Genomic DNA, 15642 nt, shown 5'->3' with positions numbered 1-15642 from the left:
GGTAAGGTAATCACATAAAGATTTAGTAATCCACCCATTAATTAGTGCCATATTTAACAATGAGTCAATTTTAGCCTTAAACGTCCAAACAGGATCGCCCGAAAGTTTCTTGTATATAGTTGTATCAGCCAATTGTCCCAATACTTCCATTTGGTAATCTTTATAGTTAAGCAGGACTATACCACCTCCTTTGTCTTAGCCACAATAGACGTAGTGAGTCTTTACACCAGCATCCCACATAACCTGGGTTTGATGGCTATCGAAAAGTCACTCATTGATCATGTTAATTACATCGGCCCACCGATTCACTTTGTAATAGAATTACTACAAATGTGTTTGACTTTTAATTACTTCCGATTTGAAACCGACTATTACCAACAGATATCGGGGACCGCAATGGGGGCGCCGATGGCGCCCTCATACGCTAATTTATTCATGTACCAATTTGAGAAACAACATATATTATCTAAATACGGTGAGAATATTATGATGTACAAACGGTTCATCGATGACATCATACTAATTTGGAAGGGTGACAAGTGTAGTTTTGATCAAATGGTTAATGAAATAAACATAACCTCGCAACATATTAAATTCACAGCCAATTGTGGAAGCCAATTACAATTTTTGGATTTGCATTTAAATCTTTTGGGGGACACAATTGAATATTCTCTTTTCCGCAAATCCACAGACCGCAACACCCTCCTTCATGCTACAAGTTGTCATGTACCATCTCTGAAGCGCTCCTTACCAGTGTCTCAATTTTGTAGAGTATTAAGGAATAACTCGAATCCTGTCACATGTGAATTACAATTGACACAAATGAGGGAGCGCTTCAGAGAACGTGGTTATGACAACAAGACATTGGATAATGCACTTCGAAGAGCTAGGTTTAAGTTGTCGGAATCACATATAGACATGACTGATAAAAAAAGCTCATTGATTTTTTCCACATGTTTTAATAACTTTTCATTTCCCATTAAGCATGCAGTCAAAAGTAACTGGAAAATTATTACAGCTGATGAATCACTGGGACGCCTCTGTCCCAAGCCGCCTATGTTGGGTTTTAGACGGGGTCGAAACCTCCGGGATCTATTAGTTCTAAACGACCCAGTACACTGCTATAGTACTAAACAGACCACTGCTATGTGGTTATCTACACAAAAACCAGGATGTTTCAAGTGCCCCACATGTCTATCTTGCAGATCCATGTCACCAGCAACTAGCTTCGTGCACCCTCATACTGGACACAGATACCAGATACGTCACCACATTACATGCACTACCACACATGTGATATATCTGATCACATGTCCATGTGGACTGTCATATGTTGGCAAAACAGACCAAATGCTACGGCTCCGTATGGATGCCCATAGGTCGGCGATCAAAGTGGCGTTTCGCGATCAAACCACCACTAAACCGGTGGCAAAGCACTTTTTGGAGGTTGGGCATCGACTGCCGACTTTCAAATTCACAGCCATTGATCATGTCCCCTTACCTAAACGTGGAGGGGATCGCTCTCGACTTTTACTCCAGCGCGAAACATATTGGATAAAAACATTGGATACAATATCTCCAAAGGGTCTAAATGAATACTGCTCCTATAGCTGTTTTCTTCCAAAACGATAAAATATATTTCTTAAGTAACTTATTTATGTGCTCTAGTGGTTTCTTTAAACCATTTTCCTCCTATCCATTTACCCTATACATCCAAAGGGTTAAATTTGTCTAAAAGGAAGTGTGATGTCACCATGAGGGCGGGAATTTTAAATTTTTATAAATGTTGTCTTTGTTTTGTGTTTGTAATACGAGTATATGCATCTTGATAATGGTCCTAGACCGTGGACCGAAACGTTGATGCCTTTTCTTATGATGTATAAATAAAAATCATCGTTAATAATCGGAGTGCGTGTCGCAACATTTGGATTTATATATATATATATATATATATATATATATATATATATATATACACACACAAAACTGGAGCACTCATCTAAATAATGGCAATCGCCTGGGTGCAGTATTCAAAAAATTATGTAGACCATTTGTTGTACAAAAAACCGCACTACCAGGTCTTTTCAAGGTGCAAAAAAGAAAAATATTTATTTCGACGTTTCGGCTTCTATACTGAAGCCTTTCTCAAGAGGTGTACACCTCTTGAGAAAGGCTTCAGTATAGAAGCCGAAACGTCGAAATAAATATTTTTCTTTTTTGCACCTTGAAAAGACCTGGTAGTGCGGTTTTTTGTACAACAAATGGTCTATATATATATATATATATATATATATATATATATATATATATATATATATATATATATATATATATATATATATATATATAGATAATTACAAGAGTCCTCAGCACTCAACCCATTATCAATATATTTAAGACAGAGACATTTTGTGCATACTGCTACTGAAAAATGCCTTACCCTTTAAACAAAACAGCGATTGTTTGTCCATATATTGCAATATATTTAAGCTGGCCAACTACGTCAAAGTCATCCCATATCTGGCCAGTCCTATGCTCAATTTTCATCTGATTCATTAAGAATTCTTGGGCAGCCAAGTTTGGGAGTTTTACTTTGAAAGCAGCTAGTAAATTGCAGGTAAAACGTATTCGTCCCTTTTATAAAATGTATAATGAAACTATAGAATTCTTAATGAATCAGATGAAAATTGAGCATAGGACTGGCCAGATATGATAATGGGTTAAGTGCTGAGGACTCTTGTAATTGTCTATATGTATTTTGTGGTCACAGCCTCGCTGCACCCCCGCCTAATGGTTTTTAAAAACTAGTGTTGAGCACAACTTTCCCATATATATATATATATATATATATATATATATATATATATATATATATATATATATATATATATATATATATATATACACATATATATAGATATATATATATATATATATATATACATATATATAGATATATATATATATGCTATATATATAGATATATATACAGTATATACAGATGCAGCCACTTTGGTTTGTCTGTTTGACACAGAATAACTAAACACAGATATCCCATTTATCTCATTTAACAGAAAACTGCGTCACAACATCCCATCTAATTAAAGCATTCACCATTGTGAACAATGGTGCTTTGGTATGCTAATGAATAGGTTAAATGCATTAAGATGACTTTAGATAACACAGTTTCTTCAATTAACCCTGAGTCATGATGCATTTAACTCACAAATCCAAGTGGCTTCATCTGTATATATATATATGGGGGCAGATTTACTAAAGGGCGAAATGGCTGTCTATAGTGAAAATTCGCCAGAAATCCCATCTGCAGGGACATCGGCAATTTACTAGAGGCGTAGACGACAATTTGCTAGTGAAAGAGACTGTCGCTATTGCAGTTTCGCTCCCTATCGCCACTCTACAAATTCACTAAAGTGCAAATTTTATAGAACGTTACCTCTTTCGAACTGATAAGATGAAGCTACATCCTCCTCCATCTTATGTCAGTGACATCATATCCTTTATGTCGGAAACTCATAAAAGTTCTAAAAATAACGCTGTGGGATTGCCTTCAAAAGTTCTAACTATTAAAAATGTTTGTGTCAAAATTTTTTTTCAACCATTTGAGGGCCATGCCACATTTGTTTTAGGGTGGGCTCATGTCTAGGGCATTAGAGGATCCCTTTTGTCTTTATTTTGCTTCCTTGGAATTTGTAATAAGTGGCCACTTCAAGAATTTGCATCATCTCTAATAAAGTCATATACACAACCTATATGTACCTGCCCTATTCAGTCTGAATGTTTTATCTTTCCAGAAACACAGTCGGGTACAATATTAACATTTTTATCCATGACGTTTTTTTTTTAGTAATCTGTGCTCTTCTCCTTTGTTTCAGGTATTGGGCTTGGAGTGTTGGTTCGGGAATATGGCAAGCTTTCTAATCTGGACAAGATCTATTTTGCTTTTCCTGGAGAGATTCTGATGAGAATGTTGAAACTCATCATTTTGCCATTAATTGTGTCAAGTATGATTACAGGTATACGCCCTTTCCATTTTATTCATTGGTTTTTATATAGACCACCTTGGTAAGCAGAACTGGTTATCTGTAGTGGGTCCATTTCTTCCATAGGTGTTATACAATTAAATGGATGGTATACAACTCTAATATGAATAGGTTGTGTTAGTTTATAATACAGTGAGTGTAACTGGCAACATTTAAGAGCATCTACTTAATAATTTTCAATGATCATTTACCAGTGCTTATTGTGCCATTATGCACTAGGATGGGGATATCATTTATTGGCAATCAATCAGTATCTTATCTTATGACCATGGAGCTGGTAAACTCAGTCATATGATGTACATGCTAGTGTGTCCAAGGAAGAATTTGGAGAACTTTAAATCCAATGCTTTTGTTAACAAAAAAGGGAGGTTACTTCAAATCTGATAAGTCAGCTAACAGGCCTAAGGCTAATGTATTCTTTGCATTTTTGCACTTGATCTCTTATTTTTACAAGAAAATTTTATATTTGTTTCATCAAAGTGATATTGTACCCACGTATAAGGGGATTGTGGTATTTAGGCACTTCCCCTTAGAGGCTGTTTGGGAAGAATTATTCCTAAACAAGCTTCACTGATACCTTGGTGAATTTGTTGGTGTAGCTGGTTATTAGAATTAAGGATTGCACCAAATCCACTATTTTGTTATTCAGTTGAATCCTTCATGATAGAATTGGCTGAAACCAGCTAGGAACAAATCCTGAATTTGGTGCATCACTAATTACAATGTAGCAAAAGGTATTAGAAAGAAATAAAGGAAATACAATATTGTGATTGCTGCTATGGGATGGCAAGATATATGGCATTAATTACAATTTTAATTATCCCCAATGCTTTTATTTGATAGCGTTATGAAATATGTGAAGACATTTTGCTGTGGCTATCCTACCACACTTTTTAGCTGAGATATTTTCTTTTCTCTTTTTATACTTAGGTGTTGCTGCCTTGGACTCCAGTGTTTCAGGAAAAATTGGCCTGCGAGCTGTTGTGTATTATTTTTGCACCACTGTTATAGCTGTTATTTTAGGTATGGGGTAATAAAAACATCATTGAATTGCACAGATATGTACAGCTAAGTGGGTTTGGAGAGGAGGCTGGTAGGCTTGAGAAATGAAGATGTGAGATGGGAGAGTAGGAAGATCAGCACTTTGTATCTGTCACTACTAAATGGTGGTAATCTATTAAAATATATGAAAATGCCTTAACCAATGCAAGCAGTATGTGTTTCTTCTAATATGTAGACCTGAAATTGTTCATTTCAGTTTGCATAATTGTTGTCTTTAGTCCCTAAAATTAGGATCTGTTGAATAGTTTTCTCCAGACATATTTTGACAGGTTATGAGTTGTGCGTTTATTTACATGAGATGGCACATCTGTGCAAATCACTTTAGTTATATATTTCCCAATTATTCATGTTATATACAGGCATTGTATTGGTGGTGAGTATCAAGCCCGGCGTGTCCCAGAGTGCTGATGAAATTGACAGGACAGGCAGCACACCAGAAGTTACTACAGTGGATGCAATGTTGGACTTGCTAAGGTATCGTGCCCTGAATGTTTCCTGATATTTAATTGCAAATGTGTTGTATGATGCATTATGTATTGACAATGGAAAACACATTGGATTATGAACGTCATTTCATCTAGCACTCATCTGTATTTTACACAAATTTAGTTGTTGTTTCTATTGCACTTAGTTCAGGTTGGCTTTTGAATAGTGAACTTTTTTTCGTAGCTTTCTTTTTAAAGGAAAGTCTAAAATAGAATAAGGCTAGAAATGTTGTATGTTGTATAAACAAAAACATGAGCTTACTGCATCACAAGCCTAATCAAACAAATGATTTATGCTTTCAAAGTTGGCCACAGGGGGTCACTATCTGGTAACTTTGTTTGCAACATCTTTGCAAGACCAAGACAGTGTACATGCTCAGTGTGGTCTGGGCTGCTTAGGGATTGCCACAAATTATCAAATCAGCACAAGTCAAATAAAATCTGCCAGAAGCCAGTTCAGCAAGACTGATTAATAATCAGAATAGGCAGACTGCACTGGGTCCTGTGTTGTCTTGTAATCTATTGTGGAGTTTATAGTTTTCTATTGTGTAATACAAACTTTCTCCAATTCTACAGAACCAGTGGATGCAGCAAAATAATCCTCCGAATAGAATCCCAGTTTTATCTGTTAAAATGGCACCATGATCTTTGTCCCTGCAAAATAAAATCCAATACAAATCTCTATACAGTCGCTGACTGCTCTACAGGGAAACAAACAAAGCTGCTTCAGTTCTGCATGGCTGGGAAGTAAGAGGGGGAATCCCCCTGTTGTTCATAAGTATGATTGTTTCCCTGCAGAGCAGTTAAGGACTGTCTGACAATTCCTATCCAGCAGTAAAAGTGTATAGGAGATAGGTGTCTTTCTCATTAAAGAAAGTAGAAATAGGATTTTATTTTTGTTACCTTTAAATGCCCTTTAAACATTCTAGTGATTCATTCTAAACAAAGCAATTGCAGTTATTTATAAAATAGGCAGGTTTAAAAACCATTGCAGCAAGCCAGATATTTGCTCTGAATAGAAGAACAGAAACTTTTGCCTGCAGGTTATGTAGACTACAGTAAACTTTGCATCTGTTTATACATTACCCTTTTTAACCATGTGACCATTTGCAACTGCAACTTAAACACAACAAAATGATTTTTTTTTCATGTAACATAGTAAGTTAGCTTGAAAAGAGATACAGTCCATATAGTCCAACCTTTTAAGTCTATATATATATATATAACCGTCCTTACTGCTAGTTGATCCAGAGGAAGGCAAAAAAAACCCTGTTTGAAGCCTCTCCAATTTGCCTCAGAGTGGGAAAAATGTCTTTTTGACTCCAAGATAGCAATCGGACTAGTCCCTGGATCAACTTGTACTATGAGCTATCTCCCATAACCCTGTATTCCCTCACTTGCTAAAAAGCCATCCAACCCCTTCTTAAAGTAACTAATTATCAGCCTGAACAACTGATTCAGGGAGAGAATTCCACATCTTCACAGCTCTCACTGTAAAAAAAAACCTTCAGAATATTTAGGCGGAACCTCTTTTCTTCTAATCGGAATGGGTGACCTCGTGTCAGCTGGAAAGACCTACTGGTAAATAAAACATTAGAGAGATTATTATATGATCCCCTTATATATTTATACATAGTTATCATATCACCCCTTAAACATCTCTTCTCCAGCGTGAACATCCCCAATTTGGCCAGTCTTTCCTCATAGCTAAGATTTTCCATACCTTTTACCAGCTTAGTTGCCCTTCTCTGTACCCTCGCTAATTCAATAGAGAACTGTACGGCATATTCTTGATGGGGCCTTACCAGTGCTCTGTACAGTGGAAGAATAACCCCTTCTCCCGCAAATCTATGCCCCTTTTAATACAGCTCAAGACTTTGCCCTTGTCCTGGAAGCTTTTATTATGTGAAGGAGGCATAACCCAAACCAGAAAGATGTTACAGATAATTAGTGATTCATGAACTTTGAACAGGTTATACAGAAAAAGTTAAAAATCTGTAAAATAACCTTCCTGTTAAAATGTTTACTTGCTTTTATAAGGGTGTATTTTCCTGCAACTTCTTGCATGCCTATTTAGGTAACTACAGCTGTCAGCAGAGGTTTCTTTTTGGATTTTACTTTCTGGAGGAAGGTTGATGGTGTCAAGGAGCCTAAGGACTGAACAGCTTCCAAGGTGGTGTTAAAAAAATATATCCTGCCATAAGGCAAGATGAGGACCTTGCTTCAGGTGGCAACGAGCGGCCAATTATCATTGAAAGGCAAAAAGCCACCATTTTTAAAGTGGGAATTAGGCTCTGCTAGTGCCAAGAGTGCAGTTTTAAGTGTGGGGTGGGGAAGAGGGACCAGGCTGTTTGCCATGTAATGTACCAATAAAGGCATTTTAATCTATCGGTGCTGTACGAAAAACTTTTTTCTGGATCAATGGTGGAGGATGGACCACCTAATACTGCTTTCATATTGGGGAATTTCAGCTGACTCAAGCAAACAAGTGGGGAAGAGGGGCCAACTGGAACATGGGTGCCCCTGGTTCCAGCTGGCACACTTAGGGGCAGATTTACAAAGCTCGAGTGAAGGATTCGAATTAAAAAAACTTCGAATTTCAAAGTGTTTTTTGGGCTACTTCGACCATCGAATGGGCTACTTCGACCTTCGACTACTACTTCGACTTCGAATCGAACGATTCGAACTAAACATCGTTCGACTATTCGACCATTCGATAGTCGAAGTACTGTCTCTTTAAGAAAAACTTCGACCCCCTACTTCGGCAGCTAAAAGCTACCGAAGTCAATGTTAGCCTATGGGGAAGGTCCCCATAGGCTTGCCTGTGATTTTTTGATCGAAGGATATTCCTTCGATCGTTGGATTAAATCCAATAAAAGCCTTTATTGGATTTAATCGTTCGATCAAACGAATAATCCTTTGATCGTTCGATCGCAGGATTTGCGCTAAATCGTTCGACTTCGATATTCGAAGTCGAACGATTTTAGTTCCTAGTCGAATATCGAGGGTTAATTAACCCTCGATATTCGACCCTTCTTACATCTGCCCCTTAGAACCTTCTCTGTGCCTGAACTGATATCCATCCATGGATTTATAACAGTGCTTTGTACTTTCAATTGTAGGGATAGCACAAAACTCTGAGTGTGGCAAGTTTAAGGCTGATGGCTCTCTGCTGCTGTTGTTAGACTAAAGCAAGCGCTTACATTACGGGAGATCAGTATATACATAACAATTTGTTTTAGTTGTATGGAGGCAGAAAACTGCATCATACTATTGCAGTAAATGTTTCATGCTTTTTAGTATTCATTTCCTTGTTGTCATTGTCTACATTACCTGTCTGACATTGAAGTAATGGCTCTCAGATTACAATATCTGCCATGAGATTATTGATAAGGTTTTATCACATTCAGATAATGGAACATAATAAAACAGTAAGCTTGTCATTTGGAGTAACTAAAAGAGATATGAGATGGCATGTGAAAGGTTGTTCAGTTATTCACAGGAGAGCTGTAAAAAGGCTTATTCATTAATGTGGAAAATTTGAAGTTCCAGATTATGTACAGGGTTACGCTTCATGAGACAAGCACCTTAAAACAACAGAATGATAAAAAAAACACTTGTTGGGTGGAGTTCCCCTTTAAACTACATTTACTTTTGAAAAAAAATCACTGCGTCATAACTTTGCATTGATTTATCCTTGAAGCTGGAACTGTCCATTATAGTAAATAGACAGAACATTTTGACACTTTCGCTGTAGAGATTTATGTTCAGACTAGGTGCCCGTAGCAAAAATCAAATCATAATGTTATGGACATAGAGAAATACACTGTATCCGTTTACCTGTTGTATAGGCTTGGTGCCAGCGTCTTCCCAGCAGAGCATTACTGTGGTTAGTGCTTGCTGTTGCACAAATCAAATAAATAATATCCTAGTATTATTGTACACACTTAGTTACACAACTATGACTATTCTGTGCTCATAGATAATGTCTGTTGTATGCTGTGATAAATTTGTTTAATAGCCCTACAGTTTCTCCAAAACCAATACTGGGGACACATAAACATTCTGCTTTAAGAATGCTTCACATTTGGCCTCAAGCAGATATATGCACACAATTAGGGCTCTTTTGTCAAGACCACAGACAGAAATGCAAGCTCATTAAGGGGTACAAATACACACCCCTAGTAAAACTGCATAGAGAATTTCTGCATGGAGTTTGTCTGCGAATTGCATTGTCAATGGGCACAGGACAGCAATAGGGCAGGCAGTGAGTACAGGGCTCTGTTGCAGCTTTAACTTGTCGTGTGTGGCCACAGGTCTCTGTTCTCTGAAATGGAACAGAAGGCAGGTTACAAAGTAAAAAAATAAAAACAGCACATTGTGCCCATTTTTGACACTTTGCAGCCTGCCTTCCATTTGGTAAATGAGCCCTAATTGTCCTAAACTAACTTTTAGTATGCTATTGAATATAGTATTCTAAGGCAGTTTGCAATTGGTCTTTATGTTCTATTCTTTGTGATTTTTATTTTTGTTGTGCAGCTGTTTTAAATTTAAACAGCCTCCTAGTTGCTGTGGTCACACCTTACCTAACATCCAGGCAATGGTTTAAATCTATCATTTCATGTTAGTTAGAGGCAGAATGGTAAATCATTTTAAAAATCCTTAAAAAGAAAAAGAAGACACACTGTAAATTATATCTAAGGGGGGTTATTTATTAAAATCCGAATGCCAAAAATTTGAAAAAAATCGTTTTTTTTATTATAAACCTCTAATTTTTCATGATTTTGCATACCCTGAGGATGGATAAAGTCAGAATCTGAAAATCCGGCATTTCAGACCTGCCAAGGTTGTATATAAGTCAATAGGAATAGTCCCGAAGATATCCTGATATGCTTGAGCCACGCGCGGTGTTCTCGTATGCTCGCAGGGGATTTTCATTCTCCTTCCTGGCGCGACCGGCATAAAACGTGTGCACCTGTGCAGAGGTGCACACGCTCATTGGAGTGTTGGTGCGGGCTCTGCAGCAGTGGGGGCCGGTGGTCCAGAGGGGGGCCCTGGACAGCAACCCTGGTGGGCCTCGGACACCCCAGTCCGACCCTGAACATCATACCAATAGTTCATTCAAATCTAATTCCCCTTTGTTTGACACCTAAGAAGATAAATTGTAGGTATTAATGTAATATATTCTAAAGAATAAGAACAGTTTTTTTAAGAATACAGAGAAACAGAATTGCACAAAGATATTTGATAAGGTTGTCTTTTTTTCTTAGAAATATGTTCCCAGAAAATTTGGTCCAGGCCTGCTTCCAACAGGTAAGACATTTTTTACATTGTGTTGATGGCTTTTCATAGGAACATGTAATTTAACATGCAGGTACTGTTGCTTCATCCATCTCAGGGGTGATGCTGGGAGTTGTTGCATTGCTGTGGGGCAGAGGGGACTACACTTATATATATTTATTATGTTGTGTAAAACGAAATTCGCAGAAAAAAAAGGTGTAAAAGCTGTGTAAAATAAATAGCGAAGGTGTGTGTCATTTTACTCCATGTGAACACCAGATTCGATGCCTTTATTTTACATTGTTTCCAGTGGAAGTCACATGAGAAAAAACACATAAAAGTTTCACACCTTCAACACTACAAAGCATGGTGATGTGTGATGTCCCTTTGTGTCACCAATTCAGAATTACAATTGGCATGCCAAGGGAGAATAACTTCAGCTATTCTCCAGCAGCTTCACAGTCTAAGGGGCTGATTCACTAAATTCGAGTGAAGGATTCGAAGTAAAAAAACTTCGAGTTTCAAAGTATTTTTTGGGCTACTTCGACCATCGAATGGGCTACTTCGACCTTCGACTTCGAACTAAAAATCGTTCGACTATTCGACCATTCGATAGTCGAAGTGCTGTCTCTTTAAAAAAAACTTCGACCCCCTAGTTCGGCAGCTAAAAGCTACCGAAGTCAATGTTAGCCTATAGGAAAGTTCCCCATAGGCTTGCCTAACTTTTTTTGATCGAAGGATATTCCTTCGATCGTTGGATTAAAATCCTTCGAATCGTTCGATTCGAAGGATTTAATCGTTCGATCGAAGGAATAATCCTTCGATCGTACGATCGCAGTATTTGCGCTAAATCCTTCGACTTCGATATTCGAAGTCAAAGGATTTCAATTCCTAGTCGAATATCGAGGGTTAATTAACCCTCGATATTCGACCCATAGTGAATCAGCCCCTAAGCTTCTATAACATTCAGATGCTAGCATTGCATGCAAACATATTATGTAGTTTTCTTAGGATAGAGTATATGATAAATGGAGTATATTCTTCTTTTTACCTGGCTATAAATTGTCAAGACTTGCTAGCTAACACTTTAGAAGATATACAACTATTGCATATAACTATTACTCTCTTGCAGTACAAGACCAAGCGGGAAGAGCTGAAGCCATCAAAGGAGCCTGACAAAAACAGTACTGTAGAGGGGAACTACACAATAGATTTGGCTCTATTGCCATTGGCTGATCAACAGGTAGGGTTATTTATCAAAGTCCGATTTTATCTCAACATTTACTGCTTCAAACTCTTATCAAATCCGCTCAGGTTTTTTGACGCTTATTTATTATTACATTTTTTGTGGGGAAAAATCTGAATTTCGTGATTTTTTTTCGAATTTTATAACCGAAAACTCAAATTTCTTATGGTTTTTGCCTGAAAACTTAGGGGTCTTGCACGAAACCCAGCTCACATCAAAAAATTATTGGGACTTTTCCCATTGACTCATATCCAACTTCGACAGGTCTGAGATGCCGGATTTTCTGATTCTGACTTTTCAATCCTTGGGGTTTAATAAATTCCAAAAAATTCAGATTTTATTAAAAAAAAAATCACAAATTTTGGATTTTTGCATTCAGAGTTTAGTAAATAACCCCGTAGTGTTATCATCTCACAGTTCCCCAGACCTAGCAAGTAATACAGCAAAGTTTTCCAAAATTTTAACAGTAGGGAGGTAATCCTAAGTATCATGTGTAGTGTTATTTATTGTAGTTATATAACTATTACAGTGTTGTTTTTAAGACTACGTAGAACTAAATTACACATGTTATGCAAAGGCCAAGTCTCTCTAATCACACCTTTAGTAATTTTTTTACTTCCGCACATTTGTCCAGTTACAGTCAACTGGGTATCAGGACACTAATCCATTTTTTTAAAAGTAAAGTTCCCATTTGAAATTCATAATCATGTTCTTTAACATTTATATGGATCTTTAAAATCAAATCCATCACTGTCCTTCCTAAACATAAGGATGTATTTGGTCCTAATTTATTGTCAGACATTTTTGTAATTGAAGGGCTCTCCTTTAATATAAACTTATAAACTGTCTCTTAAGATCCCTGTTCAGTCACTCTTCTTAACAAGTCTTTAACATATTTGTATATTTCATTGAACCATCCACAGAACAAATCAAAAGAATATAAAATAGTCGGCCTGTACACTGATGGAGTGAATGTACTTGGTCTCATCGTCTTTTGCCTCGTCTTTGGAATAGTGATTGGGAAAATGGGAGAGAAGGGACAAGTGTTGGTGGATTTTTTCAATGCCTTAAACGATGCTACAATGCAGATAGTTCAGATCATCATGTGGTAAGTGGAAAACAAGAAAAGAGAAGCATCTTGCATTCTTGTTGTGCAGTTCAGCTGCAGAATGTGGGTGTATTTGTGTTAAACATTGCTACATGAATTCAATGCTGGTACTATTTTGGTGTATAGGGCAATGTTATATGTGGGTCAGTAATGTTCTAAGCAGACTATACAAATAACTGTTTACTATGTCACAATACCTTGTATATTTCACTTAAGCAACATGGACAAATCTTTAATTTACTAAATACTAAGGCAGCAGACAGATGAGCAAGGACATCTGTGATGGCTTTAAGTACAACACTGGTACTCTCCAGAAGAATAATTAATAGAGAGTGGCTGGTGTTACACCATTTACAACTGCAAGTGGAGTGTGCACAGTGTAATTTGGGGTGCAAGTCACCATGTTATTTACCCACAATGCAGCTTTTTATCCTAGAATGCCGAATTAATTGCAGCTGGGAGGTGGCGGTGCACTATATGTGACTGTAATCAAAGTTTAAAAAATGTTCACTTGTGTATATACTGTCACACAAATTAGACACACTTACTCTTCAGTGTAATCTTCATCGTCAGAATATCTTGGTGACAAAATAACGCATGCACACGATTCTTTAGGATTAATGCAATGTATCTATAGATGCAGACTGTAGTAGCTACATGGTTCTCCTGCATCAATAGCAGGGAGAAGGCCCAGTAAACATAGACATGGTGAAAAATGAAAATAGCACTTTTTTGATAAACTAGTGACTTTTTTAGATTGCATTGTGGTAGTTTGTAAATTAATCCAGTTGTGTTTTTAATTTCATGACTAAACAAGTTAATATATATATATATATAATACACAAAAGCCATGAATATCTTGTAAATTATATCCTTATAAACGGTGAGTAGTGATGTCATCAGTTATAAACGGTGAGTAGTGATGTAATTTCTGTCACATGACTCACTAAAATTTGTGTATTATAATTAATAAAGTGCCCCCAGTTGTAAAATATGAGGATATTATAAGTTACCTCGGAGTTCCATGACCTGTATAAAAACACTCGGCCTTCGGCCTCGTGTTTTTATATGGTCATGAAACTCCTCGGTAACTTATAATATCTTTATATTTTACAAGAGGGGGTACTTTATTCACTATATATTCTATATTATAGGTACATGCCAGTGGGAATATTATTTCTGATTGCTGGAAAGATTATTGAAGTTAATGACTGGGAAATCTTTCGGAAGCTTGGCCTTTATATGGCAACAGTTCTCAGCGGGTATGTGATATTTTGTTGTCATAACTATTGTAATGAGAAGACTAATTCTTAAATGGAGTAGTTAATGTTGTTGTCACGAGGAGGAACAAACCATTAGAATAGCATTAGTAACTTGTTAATCAAATGCAAAAAGGGACTCCTAAAGGTACAAATCTCTGTAGTTTGTGCTGACATAGCTGCCTTCATAGGGCAGATTTACTAAAGAGCGAAGTGGCTAACAATTCGCTAGCGTTGCCACCAGCAGGGACATCGCCAATTCGCTAGTGACCCAGACCATCGCTAGCGCAGTTTCGGACCCTATCGCCAGGCATATTTTCACTCAGGTGAACAGGCGGTACTCCACAAATTCGATAAAATGCGGATTTTACTGAACGTTACCTCTTTCGCCAGAGTTGACTTTGCCACCTCAGACCAAGCAAAGTGCTAAAAGAAGCTAGATTTTCCTCAATCTTCTGTCACTTACATAATTTCCTGTGTGCCGAAAAATGCATTATAGTTCCAAAAATACTGCCGACTTTTCCTTTTCTCCATACAACTTTAAATTACCCGCCGTATGAAAATTGACCTAAGCACAAGATCACTAGCGAATTTTTGCTAGGCACAAATGAACGCTATGAAATGCTTGCGCTGACAAAGTAACACTGTTGAAATGCCGCCAGCGTTTGGCACCCAGGGCGCAACTTCACATATTAGTGAATTAACGTAGTGGTAGCGAATTTGTGCATGGCGAAGTGGTGCGATGTGTGTGAAACGGTCGCTGACGACAATTAGCCCTTTAGTAAATCTGCCCCATGGTGTCTTCAGAAAATTATAAAACTACATATAAAAAACTTTCTTATGCAGTTTCCAATGTAATTTCCCACATGGTGTTTATAATAGTGTGTATGTTCTTCTATTTCAGGCTTGCAATCCATTCCATTGTCATTCTGCCACTGATCTACCTTATAATAGTGAGAAAGAACCCCTTCCACTTTGCAATGGGCATGGCCCAGGCTCTACTTACTGCACTCATGATATCATCAAGGTAAATCTTACCTTTATTTATTAAGCTCTGGATCCCTTCACAAACTTTATTCCATAGACTGATGAAGTTGATTGTATTGCTTGAAGTGGCAAACCATAGTACATTAATCATACT

The 15642-nt window shown here is 37.2% G+C and overlaps 1 protein-coding gene across 1 annotated transcript in view; it reads left to right on the top strand.

Moving 5' to 3' along the window:
- Nucleotides 1-15642, top strand: part of slc1a1.S (solute carrier family 1 (neuronal/epithelial high affinity glutamate transporter, system Xag), member 1 S homeolog) — a 40655-nt gene that overhangs the window by 16979 nt on the left and 8034 nt on the right. Inside the window, exons 2-9 of the mRNA XM_041580128.1 lie at nucleotides 3894-4034; nucleotides 4992-5084; nucleotides 5483-5597; nucleotides 10879-10921; nucleotides 12021-12131; nucleotides 13058-13242; nucleotides 14397-14504; nucleotides 15406-15528. Coding sequence (XP_041436062.1) covers nucleotides 3894-4034; nucleotides 4992-5084; nucleotides 5483-5597; nucleotides 10879-10921; nucleotides 12021-12131; nucleotides 13058-13242; nucleotides 14397-14504; nucleotides 15406-15528 — 919 coding nt within the window. The remainder of the gene's footprint in view (nucleotides 1-3893; nucleotides 4035-4991; nucleotides 5085-5482; nucleotides 5598-10878; nucleotides 10922-12020; nucleotides 12132-13057; nucleotides 13243-14396; nucleotides 14505-15405; nucleotides 15529-15642) is intronic.

The sequence above is a fragment of the Xenopus laevis genome, chromosome 1S, assembly GCF_017654675.1.
Source record: "Xenopus laevis strain J_2021 chromosome 1S, Xenopus_laevis_v10.1, whole genome shotgun sequence".
Classification (NCBI taxonomy): Eukaryota; Metazoa; Chordata; class Amphibia; order Anura; family Pipidae; genus Xenopus; species Xenopus laevis.
This window is presented reverse-complemented; position numbering and strand designations above follow the sequence as displayed.